Source organism: Melospiza melodia, unplaced genomic scaffold (assembly GCF_035770615.1).
Source record: "Melospiza melodia melodia isolate bMelMel2 unplaced genomic scaffold, bMelMel2.pri scaffold_254, whole genome shotgun sequence".
Classification (NCBI taxonomy): domain Eukaryota; kingdom Metazoa; phylum Chordata; class Aves; order Passeriformes; family Passerellidae; genus Melospiza; species Melospiza melodia.
In genome coordinates this window covers 70904-96123 of record NW_026948579.1, presented here as the reverse complement: position 1 = coordinate 96123, position 25220 = coordinate 70904, and the positions used below count along the sequence as shown (strand labels likewise).

The window sequence follows — 25220 nt, the reverse complement described above, 5'->3', positions numbered from 1 at the left end:
GGGGTGCTGTGATCCTGTTACACCGGGATTTGGGGTGTGCTGGGATTTGGGGTGAGGGATCCCATTACAGTGGGGTTTGGAGTGTGCAGGGATTTGGGGTGCAGGGTCCCGTTACTCTGGATTTGGGGTGAGGGGGTCCCGTTACTCCGGGATTTGGGGTGCAGGAGGTTTGGGGTGCTGGGATCCTGTTACCCCAGGATTTGGGGTGTGCTGGGATTTGGGGTGCTGTGATCCCGTTATACCAGGATTTGGGGTTCCAAGGGACTTGGGGTGCTGTGATCCCGTTACAGTGGGGTTTGGGGTGTGCTGGGATTTGGGGTGCAGGGTCCCGTTACTCTGGAATTTGGGGTGCGGGGTCCCATTACTCTGGGATTTGGGGTGCAGAGGGATTTGGGATGCTGTGATCCCATTACACAGGGATTTGGGGTGCTGTGATCCTGTTATACCAGGATTTGGGGTGCAGGAGGTTTGGGGTGCTGGGATCCCGTTACACCGGGGTTTGGGGTGCTGAGGGATTTGGGGTGTGCTGGGATTTGGGGTGAGGGGTCCCATTACTCCGGGATTTGGGGTGCAGAGGGATTTGGGGTGCTGTGATCCCGTTACACCGGGATTTGGGGTGTGCTGAGGTTTGGGGTGTGCTGGGATTTAGGATGCTGTGATCCTGTTATACCAGGATTTGGGGTGCTGAGGGATTTGGGGTGTGCTGGGATTTGGGGTGTCCCTGGAGCACTGGGGTGCTGTGATCCCATTACAGGATGAGGGGGTCCCGTTACACCGGGATTTGGGGTGTGCTGGGATTTGGGGTGTGCTGGGATTTGGGGTGTTCCTGGAGCATTGGGGTCCTGCGATCCTGTTACACCGGGATTTGGGGTGTGGAGGGGTTTGGGGTGTCCCAGCAATATTGGGGTGCTGGGATCTCGTTACACCGGGATTTGGGTGTGCTGAGATTTGGGGTGTGCTGGGGTTTGGGGTGTGCTGGGGTTTGGGGTGTCCCAGCAGTATTGGGGTGCTGTGATCCCATTACAGGATGAGGGGGTCCCGTTACACCGGGATTTGGGGTGTGCTGGGATTTGGGGTGTGCTGGGGTTTGGGGTGTGCTGGGGTTTGGGGTGTCCCAGCAGTATTGGGGTGCTGTGATCCCATTACAGGATGAGGGGGTCCCGTTACACCGGGATTTGGGGTGTGCTGGGATTTGGGGTGCCCCTGGAGCATTGGGGTCCTGCGATCCTGTTACACTGGGATTTGGGGTGCTGGGATCCCGTTACACCGGGATTTGGGGTGTGCTGGGATTTGGGGTGTTCCTGGAGCACTGGGGTCCTGCGATCCTGTTACACCGGGATTTGGGGTGCTGGGGTCCCGTTACACCGGGATTTGGGGCGCTGAGGGGTTTGGGGTGTCCGAGCACTATTGGGGTGCGGGGATCCCGTTACACCGGGATTTGGGGTGCAGAGGGGTTTGGAATGGTGCAGTCCCGTTACACCGGGATTTGGGGTGTGCTGGGGTTTGGGGTGTCCCAGGAGTATTGGGGTGCTGGGATCCCATTACACCGGGATTTGGGGTGCGGGGATCCCGTTACACCGGGATTTGGGGTGCGGGGATCCCGTTACACCGGGGTTTGGGTGTGCTGAGATTTGGGGTGTGCTGGGATTTGGGGTGTGCTGGGATTTGGTGTGCTGAGATTTGGGGTGTGCTGGGGTTTGGGGTGTCCCTGGAGTATTGAAATGCCGAGATCCCATTACAGGATGAGGGGGTCCCGTTACACCGGGATTTGGGGTGTGCTGGGATTTGGGGTGTTCCTGGAGCATTGGGGTCCTGCGATCCCGTTACACCGGGATTTGGGGCGCTGAGGGGTTTGGGGTGTCCCAGCACTATTGGGGTGCGGGGATCCCGTTACACCGGGATTTGGGGGGCGCTGAGGGATTTGGGGTGTGGAGGGGTTTGGGGTGTCCCAGCAATATTGGGGTGCTGGGATCTCGTTACACCGGGATTTGGGTGTGCTGAGATTTGGGGTGTGCTGGGATTTGGGGTGTGCTGGGGTTTGGGGTGTGCTGGGATTTGGGGTGCCCCTGGAGCATTGGGGTTCTGCGATCCTGTTACACCGGGATTTGGGGTGCTGGGGTCCCGTTACACCGGGATTTGGGGCGCTGAGGGGTTTGGGGTGTTCCAGCACTATTGGGGTGCTGGGATCCCGTTACACCGGGATTTGGGGGGCGCTGAGGGATTTGGGGTGTGGAAGGGTTTGGGGTGTCCCAGCAATATTGGGGTGCTGGGATCTCGTTACACCGGGATTTGGGGTGCGGAGGGGTTTGGAATGGTGCAGTCCTGTTACACCGGGATTTGGGGTGTGCTGGGATTTGGGGTGTCCCAGCAATATTGGGGTGCTGGGATCCCGTTACACCGGGATTTGGGGTGCAGAGGGTTTTGGAATGGTTCAGTCCCATTACACCGGGGTTTGGGGTGTGCTGGGGTTTGGGGTGTGCTGGGGTTTGGGGTGTGCTGGGGTTTGGGGTGCTGGGATCCCGTTATACCAGGATTTGGGGTGCAGGAGGTTTGGGGTGCTGTGATCCTGTTACACCGGGGATTGGGGTGTGCTGGGATTTGGGGTGTGCTGGGATTTGGGGTGCTGCAATCCCATTACACCGGGATTTGGGGTGCAGAGGGGTTTGGAATGGTTCAGTCCCGTTACACCGGGGTTTGGGGTGTGCTGGGGTTTGGGGTGTCCCAGGAGTATTGGGGTGCTGGGATCCCATTACACTGGGATTTGGGGTGCGGGGATCCCGTTACACTGGGATTTGGGGGGCGCTGAGGGATTTGGGGTGTGGAGGGCTTTGGGGTGTCCCAGCAGTATTGGGGTCCTGCAATCCCATTACACCGGGATTTGGGGTGTGCTGGGATTTGGGGTACAGGGGTCCCGTTACACCGGGATTTGGGGTGTGCTGGGATTTGGGGTGCTGCAATCCCATTACACCGGGATTTGGGGTGCAGAGGGGTTTGGAATGGTGCAGTCCCGTTACACCGGGGTTTGGGGTGTGCTGGGATTTGGGGTGTGCTGGGGTTTGGGGTGTCCCAGCAGTATTGGGGTGCAGGGGTCCCGTTACACCGGGATCTGGGGTGTCCGTGGAGCGTTGGGGTCCTGTGATCCCATTACAGCGGGATTTGGGGTGCCGGGATCCCGCTGTAGCAGGATTTGGGGTGCTCCAGGATTTGGGGTGCTGGGATCCCATTGTACCGTGTTCTGGGGTGCTGCAGGATTTGGGGTGCTGGGATCCCGTTACAGCGGGATTTGGGGTGCTCCAGGGTTTGGGGTGCTGATGGATTTGGGGTGCAGGAGCATAAGTGTGTCACAGCTGCGCGTGGCTGTGTCACACCTGTGTATGGGTGTGCCACACCTGTGTGTGCCTGGCACACCTGTGTCACACCTGTGTATGGGCGTGCCACACCTGTGTGTCAGTGCCTGTGTCACACCTGTGTCACACCTGTGTCATACCTGTGTCACACCTGTGTGTCAGTGCCTGTGTCACACCTGTGTCACACCTGTGTATGGGCGTGCCGCACCTGTGTGTCAGGGCCTGTGTCACACCTGTGTCACACCTGTGTGGGTGTGTCACACCTGTGTGTCAGGGCCTGTGTCACACCTGTGTATGGGTGTGCCACACCTGTGTGTGCCTGGCACACCCGTGTGTCAGTGCCTGTGTCACACCTGTGTCACACGTGTGTGGGTGTGTCACACCTGTGTGTCAGTGCTTGTGTCACACCTGTGTCACACATGTGTGGGTGTGTCACACCTGTGTGTCAGTGCCGGGCACACCTGTGCGTGTGTCACACCTGTGTGTCAGGGCCGGGCACACCTGTGTCACGCATGTCACACCTGTAGGTGTGTCACACCTGTGTGTCAGTGCCGGGCACACCTGTGGCACACGTGTCACACCTGTGTCACACCTGTGTGTCAGGGCCGGGCACACCTGTGGCACACGTGTAGGATTGTGTCCCACCTGTGTGACAGTGCCTGGCACACTTGTGTCACACATGTCACACCTGTGTGACAGTGCCTGGCACACCTGTACGTGTGTCACACATGTGTATGGGTGCGTCATGCCTGTGTCACACCTGTGTGTGGTTCTGTCACACCTGTGTCTGCCTGTGTCACACCTGTGTGAGTGTGTCACACCTGTGTGTGCCTGTGTCACACCTGTGTCACTCGTGTCACACCTGTGTGAGTGTGTCACACCTGTGTCTGCCTGTGTCACACCTGTGTGAGTGTGTCACACCTGTGTCAGTGCCTGTGTCACACCTGTGTGTGGTTCTGTCACACGTGTGTGTGCCTGTGTCACACCTGTGGTTGTGTCACACCTGTGTGTGTCACACCTGTGTCAGTGCCTGTGTCACACCGGTGGTTGTGTCACACACCTGTGTCACACCTGTCACACACCCTGTGTCACACCCGTGTGGGTGTGTCACACCTGGGTGTCAGTGCCTGCCACACCTATAGGTGTGTCACACCTGTGCACAGCTCACATTTGTCACACGCCTGTGTCACACCTGTCACACACCCTATGTCACACCTGTGTGTGGTTCTGTCACACCTGTGTGAGTGTGTCACACCCGTGTGGGTGTGTCACACCTGTGTGTCAGTGCCGGGCACACCTGTGCGTGTGTCACACCTGTGCACAGGTCACGTTTGTCACACACCTGTGTCACACCTGTCTGTCTGTCTGTCTGTCCCAGCCTGGTGTACGGGGGATGAAGGGGGGTGTGACAATGCCATGGTGTGACACACGTGTCTGTCTGTCCCAGCCTGGTGTACGGGGGCTCGCGGGGGTGTGACACTGCCATGGTGTGACAATGCCATGATGTGACACACCTGTCTGTCTGTCTGTCCGTCCCAGCCTGGTGTACAGGGGAGGGGGGGTGTGACAATGCCGTGATGTGACAATGCCGTGATGTGTCACACCTGTCTGTCTGTCTGTCCGTCCCAGCCTGGTGTACGGGGGATGAGGGGGGTGTGACACTGCCATGGTGTGACACACCTGTCTGTCTGTCTGTCCCAGCCTGGTGTACGGGGGCTCGCGGGGGTGTGACAATGCCATGGTGTGACAATGCCGTGATGTGACACGCCTGTCTGTCTGTCTGTCTGTCCCAGCCTGGTGTACGGGGGCTCGCGGGGGAATGTGACAATGCCGTGATGTGACACACCTGTCTGTCTGTCTGTCCGTCCCAGCCTGGTGTACGGGGGCTCGCGGGGGAATGTGACAATGCTGTGATGTGACACACGTGTCTGTCTGTCTGTCTGTCCCAGCCTGGTGTACGGGGGCTCGCGGGGGTCCCACCCCGACCCCGACCTGCTGCACCGGCAGCCGTACGGAGCGCCCCACCCGCTGCAGGGCTATGCGGCCAACCACCACCCGCCAGGTATGGCACCTGTGACACCTGTGTGTCACCCACTGTCACCCACTGTCACCTGTGTGTCACCCACTGTCACCCACTGTCACCTGTGTGTCACCCACTGTCACCTGTGTGTCACCCACTGTCACCTGCTGGCACCCACTGTCACCTGTGTGTCACCCATTGTCACCCACCATCACCTGTGTGCCACCCATTGTCACTTACTGTCACCCATTGTCACTTGCGTGTCACCCACTGTCACCTGTGTGTCACCCACTGTCACCCACTGTCACCCGCTGTCACCCGCTGTCACCCATTGTCACCTGTGTGTCACCCACTGTCACCCACTGTCACCTGTGTGCCACCTGCTGGCACCTGTGTGTCACCCATTGTCACCTGTGTGTCACCCATTGTCACCTGCTGGCACCTGTGTGCCACCCATTGTCACCCATTGTCACCTGTGTGTCACCCATTGTCACCCACTGTCACCCACTGTCACCTGCTGTCACCCATTGTCACCCACTGTCACCTGTGTGCCACCTGCTGGCACCTGTGTGTCACCCATTGTCACCTGTGTGTCACCCATTGTCACCTGCTGGCACCTGTGTGCCACCCATTGTCACCTACTGTCACCTGTGTGCCACCCATTGTCACCCATTGTCACCTGTGTGTCACCCATTGTCACCCATTGTCACCCATTGTCACCCACTGTCACCCACTGTCACCTGCTGTCACCTGCTGTCACCCATTGTCACCCACTGTCACCTGTGTGCCACCTGCTGGCCCCTGTGTGTCACCCACTGTCACCCACTGTCACCCACTGTCACCTGTGTGTCACCCAGTGTCACCCACTGTCACCTGTGTGTCACCCAGTGTCACCCACTGTCACCTGTGTGCCACCTGCTGGCACCTGTGTGTCACCCATTGTCACCCACTGTCACCTGTGTGTCACCCTCTGGCACCTGTTGTCAGCTTTTGTCTCCCACTGTCATCTACTGTCACCTGTGTGTCACCCATTGTCAGCTGTTGTCACCCACTGTCACCCATTGTCACCTGTGTGTCACCCGCTGTCACCTGTGTGTCACCCACTGTCACCTGCTGGCACCCACTGTCACCTGTGTGTCACCCATTGTCACCCACCATCACCTGTGTGCCACCCATTGTCACTTACTGTCACCCACTGTCACCTGTGTGTCACCCACTGTCACCCACTGTCACCCGCTGTCACCCACTGTCACCCATTGTCACCTGTGTGTCACCCACTGTCACCCATTGTCATCTACTGTCACCCATTGTCACCTCTGTCAGCTTTTGTCTCCCACTGTCACCCGCTGTCAACTACTGTCACCTGTGTGTCACCCATCACCCAGTGTCACCCATTGTCACCCATTGCACCTGTGTGTCACCCGTTGTCACCTCTGTCAGCTTCTGTCACCTACTGCCTCCTGCTGGCACCTTCTGTCATCTCTGTCACCTTTATCACCTTCTGTCACCTTTATCACCTTCTGTCACCCACTGTCACCTTTTGTTTCCTGCTGTCACCTTTATCACCTTCTGTCACCCACTGTCACCTTTTGTTTCTTGCTGTCACCTTCTGTCACTTTCTGTCACCTACTGTCATCCCCTGTCACCTTCTGTCACCTGTTGTTACCTTCTGTCCCCTATTGTCAGCTTCTGTCACCTTTATCACCTTCTGTCTTTTGTCACCTCCTGTCACCCCATCACCTACTGTCATCTCTCTCACTTCCTGTCACCTTTTGTCACCTACTGTCATTGTCACCCACTGTCATTCCCTGTCACCTACTGTCATCTTCTGTCACCTTCTGTCCACTACTGTCGCCTTTTGTCACCTACTGTCACGTCTGTCGCTCTTTGCCACCTACTGTCACCTCCTGTCACCCGCCAACACCCACGGACACCTATTGTCACCCTGACCAGGTAACACCACCACCCCAGGTCCCTGTGTCACCTTGTCACCTTGTCATCCCAGTGTTGTGTCACCCGGGGACATTTGTCCCCTCACGTTTCCCGCCATTTTTCCCCTCACGTTTCCCGCCATTTCCCCCTCACATTTTCCACCAATTTTCCCTCACATTTCCCAATTTTTCCTGCCGTTTTTCCCCTCACATTTCCCACATTTTTTTCTCTCACGTTTCCCACCATTTCCCCCTCACATTTTCCACCAATTTTCCCTCACGTTTCCCAATTTTCCTGCCCTTTTTCCCCTCACATTTCCCACATTTTTTTCTCTCACGTTTCCCGCCCTTTTTCCCCTCACATTTTCCACCAATTTTCCCTCACATTTCCCAATTTTTCCTGACCTTTTTCCCCTCACATTTCCAGCACTTTTCTCCATTTCCCACCCTTTTCCCCTCATGTTTACCACTCACATTTCTCACTTTTCCCCCACATCTTACCCACCATTCTCCCTTCATGTTTTTCCTATCTTGACCCTTCATGTCTCCACTCTTTTCTCCCCTCATGTTTCCCACTGTTTTCCCTCACGTTTCCCACTCTTTTTCCCCTCACATTTTCCACCAATTTTCCCTCACATTTCCCAATTTTTCCTACCCTTTTTTCCCTCACATTTCCCACATTTTCTTCCCTCGCATTTCCCACCAATTTTTCCCATGTACCCTTTTTTCCTCCCTCACGTTTCCTGATTTTTTCCAATCATTTCCTGCTTTTTCCCCTTCACATTTCCCACCTTTTATACCCTCAGGTTTCTGGCTATCTCCTTTCCTGGGCCATTTTGTCCCATCAAGTTTTACACCTTTTTTTCCTCATGTTTCTCACCTTTTTTCGCCAACATTTCCCACCATTTTTTCCCTTTACATTTTGTATTTTTTTGCTGTCTCATTTCCCGCCCTTTTCTTCCTTATGTTTCCCTTTATTCCCCTCACATTTCCCACCTGTTCCCACCTCACGTTTCCCCCCATTTCCCCCTCACATTTCCCACTCTTTTCTCCCCTTGTTTCGTACCTTTTCTTCCTCTCATTTCCTGCCCTTTTCACTCAGTTTTACTGTTCTTTTTGCCTTCCATTTGCTGCCTTTTCTCCCCTCACATTTCCCGCTCTTTTCTCTCCTCATGTTTCCCACTCTTTTACCCCCTGACATTTTCCTTTTTTCTCTTCACATTTCCCGCTCTTTTCTCCCCTCACGTTTCCCGCCCTTTTTCCCCCTCATATTTCTCACTTTCCCCCTCACATTTTCTGTCCTTTTTCCTCTCACACTTCCTACCTTTTTCCCTCACATTTCCCCCCATTTTCCCCTCACATTTCCCTTTTCTCCCTCATATTTTCTGCCCTTTTCCCGCTCATGTTTCCCGCCCTTTTCCCCCCTCACATTTCTCACTTTCCCCCTCACATTTTCTGCCCTTTTTCCTCTCACGATTCCTACCTTTTTCCCTCACATTTCCCCCCATTTTCCCCTCACATTTCCCTTTTCTCCCTCATATTTTCTGCCCTTTTCCCGCTCATGTTTCCCGCCCTTTTGCCCTCTCATATTTCTCACTTTCCCCGTCACATTTTCTGCCCTTTTTCCTCTCACAATTCCTGCTTTTTCCCCTCAAGTTTCCCCCCATTTTCCCCCTCACATTTCCCTCCCTTTCCTCCCTCACATTTCTCACTTTTCCCCTCACATTTCCTGTCTTTTTTCCTCGTGTTTTCCTCCTTTTCTGTCCTCACGTTTCCTGCCCTTTTCTCCCCCTCACATTTCCCGCCATTTTCCCCCCTCACGTTTTCCGCTATTTTTTCTTCCTTTCCCCCCGTTTTTCTCACACAGTTTCCATCCGCTCACCCCAAAACCTCCACGTTTGTCACCCCAGCCCCGTGTCACTGCCACCTCAGGCTGCCACGTCCCCATGTCACCCTGACCCCGTAAATGTCACAGCCGTGGTGTCCCCACGTCCCCAAGATGTCCCAAAGGTGTCCTCAAGGTGTCCCTAGGGCTGCTCCACTCAGAGTCACCTCAAACTGTCCCCTCAGTTCCCTCCCTGTCCTTGAGAGGTCACAGCCATGGTGTCCCTACATCCCTGAGGTGTCCCCAAGCTGTCCCCAAGGTGTCCCCAGGGCTGTCGGGATTCTTTGAGATGGAGCTGCACCATGCAGGGTCACCCCAAACTGTCTCCAAGGTGTCCCCACAGTGTCCCCATGTCCCCGGGCTGTCAGGGCTCTACCCCAGGGTGTCCCCAGGGTGTCCCCAGGGTGTCCCCACAGTGTCCCCATGTCCCCGGGCTGTCAGGGCTCTACCCCAGGGTGTCCCCAGGGTGTCCCCACAGTGTCCCCATGGTGTCCCCAGGGCTGTCAGGGCTCTATCCCAGGGTGTCCCCAAGGTGTCCCCACAGTGTCCCCATGGTGTCCCCAGGGCTGTCAGGGCTCTATCCCAGGGTGTCCCAAGGTGTCCCCAGGTCTGTCGGGGCTCTTTGAGATGGGGCTGCACCACGCAGGGTCACCCCAAATGTCCCCAAGGTGTCCCTGAGCTGTCCCTGAGCTGTCCCCATGTCCCCAAGGCTATCAGGGCTCTATCCCAAGGTGTCCCCAAGCTGTCCCCATGTCCCCAGGTCTGTCGGGGCTCTTTGAAACGGGGCTGCACCACGCAGGGTCACCCCAAATGTCCCCAAGGTGTCCCTGAGCTGTCCCCAAGCTGTCCCCATGGTGTCCCCAGGTCTGTCACAGCTCTTCGAGACGGGGCTGCACCACTCAAGGTCACCCCAAACCGTCCCCAAGCTGTCCCCAAGTTGTCCCCATGTCCCCAGGTGTCTCGGGCTCTATCCCAGGGTGTCCCCACAGTGTCCCCAAGCTGTCCCTATGTCCCCAAGGTGTCCCCGTGTCCCCCCCCAGGTCTCTCGGGGCTCTTTTGAGACGGGGCTGCACCACGCGGGGTGTCCCCAGGGTGTCCCCAGGGTGTCCCCAAGCTGTTCCCATGTCCCCAGGTGTCTCGGGCTCTATCCCAGGGTGTCCCCAGGTTGTCCCCAAGCTGTCCCCATGTCCCCAAGGGGTCCCCGTGTCCCCCCCCAGGTCTCTCGGGGCTCTTTTGAGACGGGGCTGCACCACGCGGGGTGTCCCCAGGGTGTCCCCAAGCTGTCCCCATGTCCCCAGGTGTCTCGGGCTCTATCCCAGGGTGTCCCCACAGTGTCCCCAGGCTGTCCCCATGTCCCCAGGTGTCTCGGGCTCTATCCCAGGGTGTCCCCAGGTTGTCCCCAAGCAGTCCCCATGTCCCTAGGGCTGTCAGGGCTCTATCCCAGGGTGTCCCCAGGGTGTCCCCAAGGTGTCCCCACAGTGTCCCCAAGCTGTCCCCATGTCCCCAAGGTGTCCCCGTGTCCCCCCCAGGTCTCTCGGGGCTCTTTGAGACGGGGCTGCACCACGCGGGGTGTCCCCAAGGTGTCCCCACAGTGTCCCCAAGCTGTCCCCATGTCCCTAGGGCTGTCAGGGCTCTATCCTAGGGTGTCCCCAAGTTGTCCCCATGTCCCCAGGTGTCTCGGGCTCTATCCCAGGGTGTCCCCACAGTGTCCCCAAGCTGTCCCTATGTCCCCAAGGTGTCCCCGTGTCCCCCCCCAGGTCTCTCGGGGCTCTTTTGAGATGGGGCTGCACCACGCGGGGTGTCCCCAAGGTGTCCCCAGGGTGTCCCCAAGCTGTCTCCATGTCCCCAGGTGTCTCGGGCTCTATCCCAGGGTGTCCCCAAGCTGTCCCCATGTCCCCAAGGTGTCCCCGTGTCCCCCCCCAGGTCTCTCGGGGCTCTTTTGAGACGGGGCTGCACCACGCGGGGTGTCCCCACAGTGTCCCCAAGCTGTCCCCATGTCCTCAGGTGTCTCGGGCTCTATCCCAGGGTGTCCCCACAGTGTCCCCAGGCTGTCCCCATGTCCCTAGGGCTGTCAGGGCTCTATCCCAGGGTGTCCCCAGGGTGTCCCCAAGGTGTCCCCAAGGTGTCCCCAAGCTGTCCCTATGTCCCCAAGGTGTCCCCATGTCCCCCCCCAGGTCTCTCGGGGCTCTTTGAGACGGGGCTGCACCACGCGGGGTGTCCCCAAGGTGTCCCCATGTCCCCAGGTGTCTCGGGCTCTATCCCAGGGTGTCCCCAGGTTGTCCCCAAGCAGTCCCCATGTCCCTAGGGCTGTCAGGGCTCTATCCCAGGGTGTCCCCAGGGTGTCCCCAAGGTGTCCCCGTGTCCCCAAGGGGTCCCCGTGTCCCCCCCCAGGTCTCTCGGGGCTCTTTTGAGACGGGGCTGCACCACGCGGGGTGTCCCCAGGGTGTCCCCAGGGTGTCCCCAAGCTGTCCCCATGTCCCCAGGTGTCTCGGGCTCTATCCCAGGGTGTCCCCAAGCTGTCCCTATGTCCCCAACGTGTCCCCGTGTCCCCCCCAGGTCTCTCGGGGCTCTTTTGAGACGGGGCTGCACCACGCGGGGTGTCCCCAGGGTGTCCCCACGGTGTCCCCAAGCTGTCCCCATGTCCCCAGGTGTCTCGGGCTCTATCCCAGGGTGTCCCCACAGTGTCCCCAGGCTGTCCCCATGTCCCTAGGGCTGTCAGGGCTCTATCCCAGGGTGTCCCCAGGGTGTCCCCAAGGTGTCCCCACAGTGTCCCCAAGCTGTCCCCATGTCCCCAAGGTGTCCCCGTGTCCCCCCCAGGTCTCTCGGGGCTCTTTGAGACGGGGCTGCACCACGCGGGGTGTCCCCAAGGTGTCCCCACAGTGTCCCCAAGCTGTCCCCATGTCCCTAGGGCTGTCAGGGCTCTATCCTAGGGTGTCCCCAAGCTGTCCCCATGTCCCCAGGTGTCTCAGGCTCTATCCCAGGGTGTCCCCACAGTGTCCCCAAGCTGTCCCTATGTCCCCAAGGGGTCCCCGTGTCCCCCCCCAGGTCTCTCGGGGCTCTTTTGAGACGGGGCTGCACCACGCGGGGTGTCCCCAGGGTGTCCCCACAGTGTCCCCAAGCTGTCCCCATGTCCCCAGGCTGTCCCCATGTCCCTAGGGCTGTCAGGACTCTATCCCAGGGTGTCCCCACAGTGTCCCCACGGTGTCCCCAGGGTGTCCCCAAGCTGTCTCCATGTCCCCAGGTGTCTCGGGCTCTATCCCAGGGTGTCCCCAAGCTGTCCCCATGTCCCCAAGGTGTCCCCGTGTCCCCCCCCAGGTCTCTCGGGGCTCTTTTGAGACGGGGCTGCATCACGCGGGGTGTCCCCAGGGTGTCCCCACGGTGTCCCCAAGTTGTCCCCATGTCCCCAGGTGTCTCGGGCTCTATCCCAGGGTGTCCCCACAGTGTCCCCAAGCAGTCCCCATGTCCCTAGGGCTGTCAGGGCTCTATCCCAGGGTGTCCCCAGGGTGTCCCCACGGTGTCCCCAAGTTGTCCCCATGTCCCCAGGTGTCTCGGGCTCTATCCCAGGGTGTCCACAGTGTCCCAGGGTGTCCCCAAGGTGTCCCCGTGTCCCCCCCAGGTCTCTCGGGGCTCTTTGAGACGGGGCTGCACCACGCGGGGTGTCCCCACAGTGTCCCAGGGTGTCCCCAAGCTGTCCCCATGTCCCCAGGTGTCTCGGGCTCTATCCCAGGGTGTCCCCAGGGTGTCCCCAAGCTGTCCCCATGTCCCCAAGGTGTCCCCGTGTCCCCCCCAGGTCTCTCGGGGCTCTTTGAGACGGGGCTGCACCACGCGGGGGGCGCCGCCCCCGACGCCTCCGTCATGAACCTGATCTCAGCGCTGGAGTCGCGGGGACCCCAGCCCGGACCCTCGGCCTCGTCCCTGCTCTCCCAGTTCCGCACGCCCTCCTGGCAGACCGGTGGGTCTGGGGGCTTCGTTTGGGGGGTTTATTGGGGGGGGATGGTCCTAATTCCATGCCCTGGTGGGTCTGGGGGCTTCTTTTTAGGGCTTATTTGGGGGGGGGTCCCAGTTCTGCACGCCCTCCTGGCAGACTGGTGGGTCTGGGGGCTTCGTTTGGGGGTTTTATTGGGGTTGGGGTCCCCGTTCTGCATGCCCTCCTGGCAGACCGGTGGGTCTGGGGGCTTCTTTTGGGGGGTTTATTGGGGGGGGATGGTCCTAATTCCATGCCCTGGTGGGTCTGGGGGCTTCGTTTGGGGGGTTTATTGGGGGGGGTCCTAATTCCATGCCCTGGTGGGTCTGGGGGCTTCGTTTGGGAAACTGGTGGGTCTGGGGGCTTTGTTTTGAGGGGAGGGGTCCCAGTTCTGCATCCCCTCCTGCCAGACCGGTGGGTCTGGGGGACTTGGGGTCTCTTTTTTGGGTCGGGGTCCCTGTTTACCCCAGGGGTGTCCCCGTTTGCCCCTCATGGGATCCCCACATGTCCCAGGGTGTCACCCCCTCCCCAAATGGGATCCCCACATGTCCCAGGGTGTCACCCCCTCCCCAAATGGGATCCCCACATGTCCCAGGGTGTCACCCCCTCCCCAAATGGGGTCCCCACATGTCCCAGGGTGTCTCCCCCTCCCCAAATGGGGTCCCCACGTGTCCCAGGGTGCCCCCCACCCTCCCAAATGGGGTCTCCCCCTCCCCAAATGGGGTCCCCACGTGTACCTGGGTGCCCCCCACCCTCCCAAATGGGGTCCCCCCCTCCCCAAATTGTGTCCCCACATGTCCCAGGGTATCCCCATTCCCCATGGGGCTGTCACCCCCTCCCCAAATGGGGTCCCCACGTGTCCCAGGGTGTCTCCCCCTCCCCAAATGGGATCCCCACGTATTCCGGGGTGCCCCCCACCCTCCCAAATGGGGTCACCCCCTCCCCAAATTGTGTCCCCACTCCCCCTGTGGGTCCCCCCCCCTCCCCAAACGGGGTCCCCGCATGTCCCAGGGTGCCCTCACTCCCTCTGGGGGTATCCCCCCCTCCCCAAATGGGATCTCCCCCTTCCCCAAATTGTGTCCCCACTCCCCCTGCGGGTGTCACCCCCTCCCCAAATGGGGTCCCCACATGTCCCAGGGTGTCACCCCCTCCCCAAATGGGGTCCCCACGTGTCCCAGGGTGTCTCCCCCCTCCCCAAATGGGGTCCCCACGTGTCCCAGGGTGTCTCCCCCCTCCCCAAATGGGGTCCCCCCCCTCCCCAAATGGGGTCACCCCCTCCCCAAATGATGTCCCCACATGTCCCAGGGTGTCTCCCCCTCCCCAAATGGGGTCCCCCCCATATCCCAGGATGCCCCCAGCCCCTTTCCCCCCTCTCTAACCCCGTTCCTCTCCCCTCCCCAGCCATGCACACTCCAGCTCCGGCCGAACTCTTCATCTCGGGCGCCCTGCCCGGCTCGGGCACCTTCCCGTCCTCGTCGGCGCTGGGTCCCTACCAGCACCCGGCGTCGTTCGGCGGCCGCAGCTTCCCGGTGGGGTCCCCGCTGAGCCTGCCCGAGGCCGCCTTCAGCCCCGGCTCCAACGGGCTGCTGTCGCCGCACGATCCGCTGCTGCACATCAAGCCGGCGCAGCCCGCCGTGCCCTCCTCGCTGGGCTTCGACCGCCTGGGCTCGGCCGTGCTGGGCTCGGCGCTGCCGGCGCAGACGCCGCCGTACCGGCCGGCTCCCGGTTCGTCGCAGTTCAACCTGCTGGCGGCGGCCGAGCAGCCGCCTCAGCTCTACAACGCGCCCGTGTTCGGCGGCGCCAACGCGGCGGGCGGCGGCGACCGCGCCATATCGCGGCAGGACAGCGTCATCAAGCACTACCAGCGGCCGGGCGCGGCCCAGCCGCAGCTGCCGCCGGCGCCGGGGCTGCAGCACTACCTGAGCTGCGGCGGCTCGTACCAGCAGGTGCCGGCGCACCGCGCCCCGCTGTCCTGCAGCCCGCTGGGCGAGCAGTCCCCGGCCAGCTCTGAGGGCTCGCAGCAGCAGCCGCCCAAGGCCGCGCCGGCGGCGCCGCGCCCCGAGCCGGGCTACCGGCCCATCATCCAGTCGCCGGGCTACTCTGGCGGTGCCAACGCCGCGGGCAACGGCGGCGCGGCCGGCGGCAACGGCGGCAAATCCAAGAGTTACTCGGCGTCGCGGCAGCCGACGCCGCGCTCCACCAACACGCCCAAGTGCCAGAGCAGCTACACGCCCAGCACGCCCAAGCCCAGCTCGGTGATCGCCAGCCAGTCTCCGGCCTATTCGCCGGGCCAGCCGCCGCAGAGCCTGCTGGCCATGGGGGCGGCGCCCGGCTACAGCGGCCCCGGCGCGCCCCAGAGCCTGGCGGGGACGGCGCAGCCCTCAGGAGGGTTCGGCGCGGGCCAGGCCGGGGACATGGCGGGCAAAGGAGGCGGCTACCAGGGCGCGGGGCAAGGCGGGCAGCAAGGCGGGCTGCAGCCCTGCGTCAGCGCCGCGGGCACCTACTCGCCCGAGCAGCTGCAGGCGCTGCCCTACGGCGTGCAGCCCGAGGGGGCGCAGCCGGGGGGCTACGGGCCGCCCGCCCCCTCGCAGGGTCTGCCCACGGCCAGCCCCTCGCTGAGCTACAGCGCCACCGGGCACTCGCCCGCCATGCCCGGCCCGCCGCCGCTGCCCTACGCCGGCCTGGGCGGCTCCAGCCCGTCGCCCATCATCCGCCCGCTGCAGTCGCCGCCGGCGGCGCGGCCGCAGAGCGGGGCCTCGCCGGGACAGTCGCAGAAATACCTGGGCTCCGTGCTGTCGCCGTCCTTCATGGCCCCGCAGGGCTACGGCGCCGCGCCGGGCGGGGGGCTCGACAGGCAGCAGCCGCCAGCCCCGCCGGGGGCGCCCCCCACTTTCGGCAAAGGGGCCAAGGGCGAGGCGGAGCTGCTGGCGGCGGAGCGCAGCGAGGACGAGGATTTCCTGATCCAGCACCTGCTGCAGGCGCCCAGCCCGCCCCGAGAGGGGCTGGGGGGCTGCGAGGAGCGCCCCAAAGCCTTGGGGGGCTACGGCGGCGCGCTGGGCAAGGAGGAGCGCTACCAGCTGCAGAGCGTCATCCGGCCCAACTCCAACCTGGAGGCGCCGCTGGAGCTGGCGCTGCTCAAGGAGAAGAAGAAGCCGGAGAGGGGCAAGGAATTCCGGGCGGCCAGCGGAGCAGCAGGAGGCGGCGGCGAGGTGGCGGCCACGTCGGTGGTGCACTACGGGCACCAAGCGCCGCCCGCCATGGACACGTACGAGATGAAGAAACCACCCGAGCACCTGGCCGGCGGCAAGGAGCTGGGCCAGCCGCCCCCGCCGCACTCGTACCTGCCCAAAACCCCCGAGCACGGGCGGCTGGTGGGCGAGGGGCCCCCGCTGGAGCCCCACAACCTGCTGCTGGACCCCTCGCCGGAACTGGGGGGCTCCCTGCTGCCCTCGGTGCTGACGCACACGCAGAGCCAGCTGCACCCGCGGCCCAGCAAGGGCCGGGCGCCGCTGGACGTTCACCTGCTGGAGCAGCAGCGCATGCCGCCCCCTCCGCCGCCGCCTCCGCCGCCCCCCGCGCCCCCCTCGGCGCCCCCGGCCCCTCCGGCCGCCCCCTCCCCGCAGCTGCTGCTCGAGGCCCACCTGCACCAGGTGCGCTCGCAAGGCCTGGACCCGCAGGCGCCGCCGCCGCTGCCCCCCGACTCCATGGAGGTGTTGCCCCCTCCCCAAGAGATCCAGGACTTCTTGGAGCCCCCGCTGGGTTTGGAGCCGCACCTGGGGCAGAGCGCGGGGGTCCAGGGACCCGCCGGGCACCTGCTGGACCCCGAGGGGGGCGTCCCGGCCGTGCCCCCCGAGGCCAAGGATCAGTTTTCGGAAGGGGGCAGCCCCGCCGGGGGCAAGGGGCGTTTCGTGCCCCTCACGTCCATCTGCTTCCCGGACGCGCTGCTGCAGGACGAGGACCGCGGCTTCTTCCCCGGCATGGAGGACATGTTCGGGCCGCCGCCCGAGGATTTCCCCAAGGCCAGCGAGGAGGAGGAGGAGGAAGGCAGCGCCAACGCGGCCGGGCTGGAGGCGGCGCGGCCCGAGGGGATGAAGGCGCCCCCTCCGTACGACATGGGGCAGAGCTACCCCTCGTTCTGCCCGCAGGACGGAGGCGCCGCCGGGGAGCCCCCCCAGCTGGCGCTGGAGCCCCCCAAGCACGAGCTGCCCTCCACGGTGAACGCGGAGCCGCTGGGTTTGATCCAGAGCACGGGCGACGGGGGTCCCAAACCGCCTCCTCCGCCTCTGAGCACGCCTTTATTCTGCTCCTCCAAACCCAAGAAGCTGCTCAAAACCTCCTCCTTCCACCTGCTCCGCAAGCGGGACCCCTTCCCGCCGCCCAAGAAGACCTACGCGCAGGAGTACGAGTTCGAGGACGACGAGGACAAGGCCGACGTGCCCGCCGACATCCGCCTCAACTCGCGGCGCCTCCCGGACCTGCTGCCCGACCTCATCTCCAGCTGCCGCCGCGCTCCGCTCACGCCCATGGGCGACATCGACTTCTGCCCGCACCCCGGCGCGCACGCCGCGGCGCCCAAGAAGCGCGGCCGCAAACCCACCAAGCCCAAGCGGGAAGGGCCGCCCCGGCCGCGGGGCAGGCCCAGGATCCGGCCCCTGGAGCCGCCAGGATTCCCCGAGGGAGCCAAGAGGCCGCGGGGAAGGGGCCGGGGCCGGGGCAAGAAGGGAGGAGAGGACGGAGAGGGGATGGAGCCGCTGCGGCCGCTCAAGGTGAGGGGTTGGGGTGCAAGGGGTGGGCTGGAAATGGCGCCGAAAAAAAAAAGGGGGTTTGGGGTGGTCGGGATTGTCGCAAAGTTTGGGGTTTGGGATGCTCGGGATAGTCCCAAAGTTTGGGGTTTGAGGTGCTCGGGATGGTCCCAAAGTTTGGGGTTTGGGGTGTCCCGGATGGTCCCAAAGTTTGGGGGGTTTGGTGTGCTCGGGATGGTCCCAAAGTTTGGGGTTTGGGGTTTGGGGTGCTCGGAATGGTGCGAAAATGGCAGAAAATGGGTTCTTGGGATGGTCCCAAAATGTCCCGAAACTGGGGGGTTTGGGGTGCTCGGGATGGTCCAAAAATGACACAAAATTGGAGAGTTTGGGGTGCTCGGAATGGTCCTGAAATTGGGGGGTTTGGGGTGCTTGGAATGGTCCTAAAATGACCCAGAATTGGGCACTTTGGGGTGCTCGGGATGGTCCCAAAGTTTGGGGTTTGGGGCGCTCGGGATGGTCCCAAAGTTTGGGGTTTGAGGTGCTCGGGATGGTCCCAAAGTTTGGGGTTTGGGGTTTGAGGTGCTCGGGATGGTCCCAAAGTTTGGGGTTTGAGGCGCTCAGGATGGTCCCAAAGTTTGGGGTTTGGGGTGCTCGGGATGGTCCCAAAGTTTGGGGGTTGAGGTGCTCGGGATGGTCCCAAAGTTTGGGGTTTGAGGTGCTCGGGATGGTCCCAAAGTTTGGGGTTTGGGGCGCTCGGGATGGTCCCAAAGTTTGGGGTTTGAGGTGCTCGGGATGGTCCCAAAGTTTGGGGTTTGGGGTGTCCCGGATGGTCCCAAAGTTTGGGGTTTGGGGTGCTCGGGATGGTCCCAAAGTTTGGGGTTTGGGGTGCTCGGAATGGTGCGAAAATGGCAGAAAATGGGTTCTTGGGATGGTCCCAAAATGTCCCGAAACTGGGGGGTTTGGGGTGCTCGGGATGGTCCAAAAATGACACAAAATTGGAGAGTTTAGGGTGCTCGGAATGGTCCCAAAGTTTGGGGTTTGAGGTGCTCGGGATGGTCCCAAAGTTTGGGGTTTGGGGTGTCCCGGATTGTCCCAAAGTTTGGGGTTTGAGGTGCTCAGGATGGTCCCAAAGTTTGGGGTTTGGGGTGCTCGGAATGGTGCGAAAATGGCAGAAAATGGGTTCTTGGCATGGTCCGAAAATGGCCCAGAATTGGGGGTGTTTGGGGTGATCAGAATGGTCCAAAAATGACACAAAATTGGGGGATTTGGGGTGCTCGGGATGGTCGAAAAATGACAAAAAATTGGAGAGTTTGGGGTGCTCGGAATGGTCCCAAAGTTTGGGGTTTGGGGCGCTCGGGATGGTCCCAAAGTTTGGGGTTTGAGGTGCTCGGGATGGTCCCAAAGTTTGGGGTTTGGGGTGTCCCGGATGGTCCCAAAGTTTGGGGTTTGGGGTGCTCTGAATGGTGCGAAAATGGCAGAAAATGGGTTCTTGGGATGGTCCCAAAATGTCCCGAAACTGGGGGGTTTGGGGTGCTCGGGATGGTCCAAAAATGACACAAAATTGGAGAGTTTGGGGTGATCGGGATGGTCCAAAAATGACACAAAATTGGAGAGTTTGGGGTGCTCGGAATGGTCCTGAAATTGGGGGGTTTGGGGTGCTTGGAATGGTCCTAAAATGACCCAAAATTGGGAGCTTTGGGGTGCTCGGGATGGTCCCAAAGTTTGGGGTTTGGGGTTTGAGGTGCTCGGAATGGTCCCAAAGTTTGGGGGTTGAGGTGCTCGGGATGGTCCCAGAGTTTGGGGTTTGGGGTGCTCGGGATGGTCCCAAAGTTTGGGGTTTGGGGTTTGGGGTGCTCGGAATGGTGCGAAAATGGCAGAAAATGGGTTCTTGGGATGGTCCGAAAATGCCCAGAATTGGGGGTGTTTGGGGTGATCAGAATGGTCCAAAAATGACACAAAATTGGGGGATTTGGGGTGCTCGGGATGGTCGAAAAATGACAAAAAATTGGAGAGTTTGGGGTGCTCGGAATGGTCCCAAAGTTTGGGGTTTGGGGCGCTCGGGATGGTCGCAAAGTTTGGGGTTTGAGGTGCTCGGGATGGTCCCAAAGTTTGGGGTTTGGGGTTTGGGGTGCTCGGAATGGTGCGAAAATGGCAGAAAATGGGTTCTTGGGATGGTCCCAAAATGTCCCGAAACTGGGGGGTTTGGGGTGCTCGGGATGGTCCAAAAATGACACAAAATTGGAGAGTTTGGGGTGATCGGGATGGTCCAAAAATGACACAAAATTGGAGAGTTTGGGGTGCTCGGAATGGTCCTGAAATTGGGGGGTTTGGGGTGCTTGGAATGGTCCTAAAATGACCCAGAATTGGGCACTTTGGGGTGCTCGGGATGGTCCCAAAGTTTGGGGTTTGGGGTGCTCGGGATGGTCCCAAAGTTTGGGGTTTGGGGCGCTCAGGATGGTCCCAAAGTTTGGGGTTTGGGGTGCTCGGGATGGTCCCAAAGTTTGGGGTTTGGGGTGCTCGGGATGGTCCCAAAGTTTGGGGTTTGGGGCGCTCGGGATGGTCCCAAAGTTTGGGGTTTGAGGTGCTCGGGATGGTCCCAAAGTTTGGGGTTTGAGGTGCTCAGGATGGGGCGAAAATGACCCAGAATTGGGAGCTTTGGGGTGCTCGGGATGGGCTGAAAATGACCCAAAATTGGGGGTTTGGGGTGCTCAAAATGGTCCTAAAATGACCCGAAATTGAGGGTTTGGTGTGCTTGGGATGGTCCAAAAATGACACAAAATTGGAGAGTTTGGGGTGCTCGGAATGGTCCCAAAATTGGGGGTTTGGGGTGCTTAGGATGGGCCCAAAATGATCCAGAATTGGGGGAATTGGGGTGTTCCAAATGGTCCCAAAATGCCCCAAAATTGGGGTTTTTGGGAGGAGTTTGAGGGTTTTGTTTTGCTCCAAATTGACCCGAAATTCCTCAGAATTGGGATTTGAGGGGATTTGAGGGGTTTGCTCTTCTCAGAACAGTCCCAAAATGTCCCAAATTCGGGGTTTTGAGGGATTTGGGGTGCTTGGAATGGCCCTAAAATGCCCCAAATTGGGGTTTGGGAGGTTTGGTGTGGCCGGAATGGTCCAAAATTCAGGATTTTGGGGGGTGTTTTGGGGGGTTTGGTGTGCTCGGAATGGTCCAAAATGCCCGAAATTTGGGGTTTCCCCCCCCAAATCAAAGTGGGTGTGTCCGTAGAGGGGTCAGTGGGTCCCAGTATAAACCAGTATGAACCAGTATAAACCATTGACCCCCCGCAGATCAAACTGGGTGTGTCTGTGGATGGAGTAATGTCTCCCAGTACAAACCAGTAACCCCTCCAGATCAAACTGGGGGTGTCTGGGGATGGTCAGGGATGGCTCAGTGCATCTCCCAGTACAAACCAGTACAAACCAGTATCCCCCCTTTCTCTCCCCACAGATCAAACTGGGGGTACTGATAGTTATATCAATGTATCTCCCAGTATAACCAGTATAACCAGTATCCCCCATTTCTCTCCCCACAGATCAAACTGGGGGTGCTGATGGCTATATCAGTGTCTCCCAGTATAACCAGTATCCCCATTTCTCTCCCCACAGATCAAACTGGGGGTACTGACAGTTGTATCAATGCATCCCAGTACAAACCAGTATAACCAGTATCCCCTTTCTCTCCCCACAGATCAAACTGGGGGTACTGATAGTTACATCAATGTATCCAGTATAACCAGTATAACCAGTATCCCCCATTTCTCTCCCCACAGATCAAACTGGGGGTACTGATAGTTACATCAATGTATCCCAGTATAACCAGTATAACCAGTATCCCCTTTCTCTCCCCACAGATCAAACTGGGGTGTCTGGGGGTACTGATAGTTATATCAATGTCTCCCAGTATAACCAGTATAACCAGTATCTCATTTCTCTCCCCACAGATCAAACTGGGGGTGTCTGGAGGGGGTCACAGCTGTATCAATGTCTCTCCCAGTATAACCAGTATAACCAGTATCCCCCATTTCTCTCCCCACAGATCAAACTGGGGGTACTGATAATTATATCAATGTGTCTCCCAGTACAAACCAGTATAACCAGTACCCCCCCTTTCTCTCCCCACAGATCAAACTGGGGGTACTGATAGTTATATCAATGTGTCTCCCAGTATAACCAGTATAACCAGTATCCCCTTTCTCTCCCCACAGATCAAACTGGAGGTGTCTGGAGGGGATCCGGGTTAGGTCAGGGATTATCCCAGTACAAACCAGTATAACCAGTATAACCAGTAACCCCATTTCTCCCCACAGATCAAACTGGGGGTGTCTGGAGGTACTGACAGTTATATCAATGTGTCTCCCAGTATAACCAGTATCTCATTTCTCTCCCCACAGATCAAACTGGGGTCTCTGAGGTAGATCAGGGCTGGATCAGGGTATCCCAGTACAAACCAGTATAACCAGTATCCCCATTTCTCTCCCCACAGATCAAACTGGGGGTACTGACAGTTGTATCAATGCATCCCAGTACAAACCAGTATAACCAGTATCCCCTTTCTCTCCCCACAGATCAAACTGGGGGTACTGATAGTTATATCAATGTGTCTCCCAGTATAACCAGTATAACCAGTATCCCCTTTCTCTCCACACAGATCAAACTGGGGGTGTCCATGGGGGTTCATACATGGCTCAATGTGTCTCCCAGTATAACCAGTATAACCAGTACCCCCCATTTCTCTCCCCACAGATCAAACTGGGGGTACTGATAGTTATATCAATGTGTCTCCCAGTACAAACCAGTATAACCAGTATCCCCTTTCTCTCCCCACAGATCAAACTGGAGGTGTCTGGAGGGGATCAGGGTTAGGTCAGGGATTATCCCAGTACAAACCAGTACAAACCAGTATAACCAGTAACCCCATTTCTCCCCACAGATCAAACTGGGGGTCTCTGAGGTAGATCAGGGCTGGATCAGGGTATCCCAGTACAAACCAGTATAACCAGTATCCCCATTTCTCTCCCTGCAGATCAAACTGGGGGTACTGACAGTTGTATCAATGCATCCCAGTACAAACCAGTATAACCAGTATCCCCTTTCTCTCCCCACAGATCAAACTGGGGGTGTCCATGGGGGTTCATACATGGCTCAATGTGTCTCCCAGTATAACCAGTATAACCAGTATCCCCCATTTCTCTCCCCACAGATCAAACTGGGGGTGTCTGGGGATGGTCAGGATTGATCAATGTGTCTCCCAGTACAAACCAGTATAACCAGTATCCCCTTTCTCTCCTCACAGATCAAACTGGGGGTGTCCGTGGGGGTTCATACATGGCTCAATGTGTCTCCCAGTATAACCAGTATAACCAGTATCCCCTTTCTCTCCCCACAGATCAAACTGGGGGTGTCTGGAGGGGGTCACAGCTGTATCAATGTGTCTCCCAGTATAACCAGTACAAACCAGTATAACCAGTATCTCATTTCTCTCCCCACAGATCAAACTGGCCGTCTCCAAACCCGACCCCGCCCACCACCCCCCACCACCCCCTCCGCTCCCACCGCCCCTCCCCCTCCCCCACCCCCATTCCCAGCCCTCCCCGACCCCCCCCACCCCCACCCCCACCCCCAGGACCCCCCCCAGGCCCGGCTGAAGCAGCGGCTGCGCGAGGCCGAGGAGAAGCAGCCCGAGGTCAAGTCGGGCTTCATGGCCTCCTTCCTGGACTTCCTCAAGGCCGGCAAGCGCCCCCAGCCCCAATCCACCCCCAGCCCCACCCCCCAGCCCCAGCCCCACCCCCAGCCACCCCCCAGCCCCTCCAAGGCGCCCCCCAAGAGCTTCCCCGCGCTGGGGGGGTCGCTGGAGGCGGCCGAGGGCGGCGAGGGGCTGGTGATGGGCGGCTGCGCCTCGCCCTGCAAGCGCCTGGACGAGGAGCTCAAGAGGAACCTGGAGACGCTGCCCTCCTTCTCCAGCGACGAGGAGGACTCGGTCAGCAAGAACCAGGACCTGCAGAAGAGCATCAGCTCGGCCATCTCTGCCCTGGATGAGCCGGCCGAGCGCAGGGAGGGGCACGAGGCGCAAGGTGAGACCTGCCAGGACCCTTAGAGAGCTTGCCAGGACCTGGGGGAGGGTGATAGGGAGCTGCCAGGACCTGCGGCAGAGCATCAGCTCGGCCATCTCTGCCTTGGATGAGCCCCCGGAGCGCAGGGAGGGGCACGAGGCGCAAGGTGAGAGAAATACCGACCTGCCAGGACCTGGGGGAGCTGGGGGAGGGTCATAGAGAGCTGCCAGGACCTGGGGGAGGGTGATAAGGGAGCTGCCAGGACCTGCAGAAGAGCATCAGCTCGGCCATCTCTGCCCTGGATGAGCCCCCGGAGCGCAGGGAGGGGCACGAGGCGCAAGGTGAGAGCAATACCGACCTGCCAGGACCTGGGGGAGGGTGATAGGGAGCTGCCAGGACCTGCGGCAGAGCATCAGCTCGGCCATCTCGGCGCTGGATGAGCCCCCGGAGCGCAGGGAGGGGCACGAGGCGCAAGGTGAGACCTGCCAGGACCTGGGGGAGGGTGATAGGGAGCTGCCAGGACCTGGGGGAGGGTCTCAGGGAGCTGCCAGGACCTGGGGCAGAGCATCAGCTCGGCCATCTCGGCGCTGGATGAGCCGGCCGAGCGCAGGGAGGGGCACGAGGCGCAAGGTGAGAGCGATACCGACCTGCCAGGACCTGGGGGAGGGTGATAGGGAGCTGCCAGGACCTGGGGGAGGGTCACAGGGAGCTGCCAGGACCTGTGGCAGAGCATCAGCTCGGCCATCTCGGCGCTGGACGAGCCCCCGGAGCGCAGGGAGGGGCACGAGGCGCAAGGTGAGAGCTGCCAGGACCTGCCAGAGGGTCATAGGGGGGCATAGAGAGCTGCCAGGACCTGGGGGAGGGTGATAGGGAGCTGCCAGGACCTGCGGCAGAGCATCAGCTCGGCCATCTCGGCGCTGGATGAGCCCCTGGAGCGCAGGGAGGGGCACGAGGCGCAAGGTGAGAGAAATACCGACCTGCCAGGACCTGGGGGAGGGTCTCAGGGAGCTGCCAGGACCTGCGGCAGAGCATCAGCTCGGCCATCTCGGCGCTGGACGAGCCCCTGGAGCGCAGGGAGGCACACGAGGCACAAGGTGAGACCTGCCAGGACCCTTAGAGACCTGCCAGGACCTGGGGAGCTGGGGGAGGGTCACAGGGAGCTGCCAGGACCTGCAGAAGAGCATCATCTCGGCGCTGGACGAGCCCCCGGAGCGCAGGGAGGGGCACGAGGCACAAGGTGAGAGCTGCCAGGACCTGCCAGGACCTGCCAGGGGGTCA

The 25220-nt window shown here is 60.3% G+C and overlaps 1 protein-coding gene across 1 annotated transcript in view; it reads left to right on the top strand.

The window, feature by feature from the left end:
• The window catches only part of PRR12 (proline rich 12), a 53079-nt gene that overhangs the window by 2774 nt on the left and 25085 nt on the right, over window positions 1–25220 (top strand). Inside the window, 14 exon segments of the mRNA XM_063182489.1 lie at window positions 5297–5409; window positions 12974–13135; window positions 14549–16716; window positions 16771–17913; window positions 23382–23432; window positions 23516–23963; window positions 24019–24108; window positions 24194–24283; window positions 24328–24417; window positions 24483–24572; window positions 24648–24737; window positions 24813–24902; window positions 24947–25036; window positions 25099–25179. Coding sequence (XP_063038559.1) covers window positions 5297–5409; window positions 12974–13135; window positions 14549–16716; window positions 16771–17913; window positions 23382–23432; window positions 23516–23963; window positions 24019–24108; window positions 24194–24283; window positions 24328–24417; window positions 24483–24572; window positions 24648–24737; window positions 24813–24902; window positions 24947–25036; window positions 25099–25179 — 4796 coding nt within the window.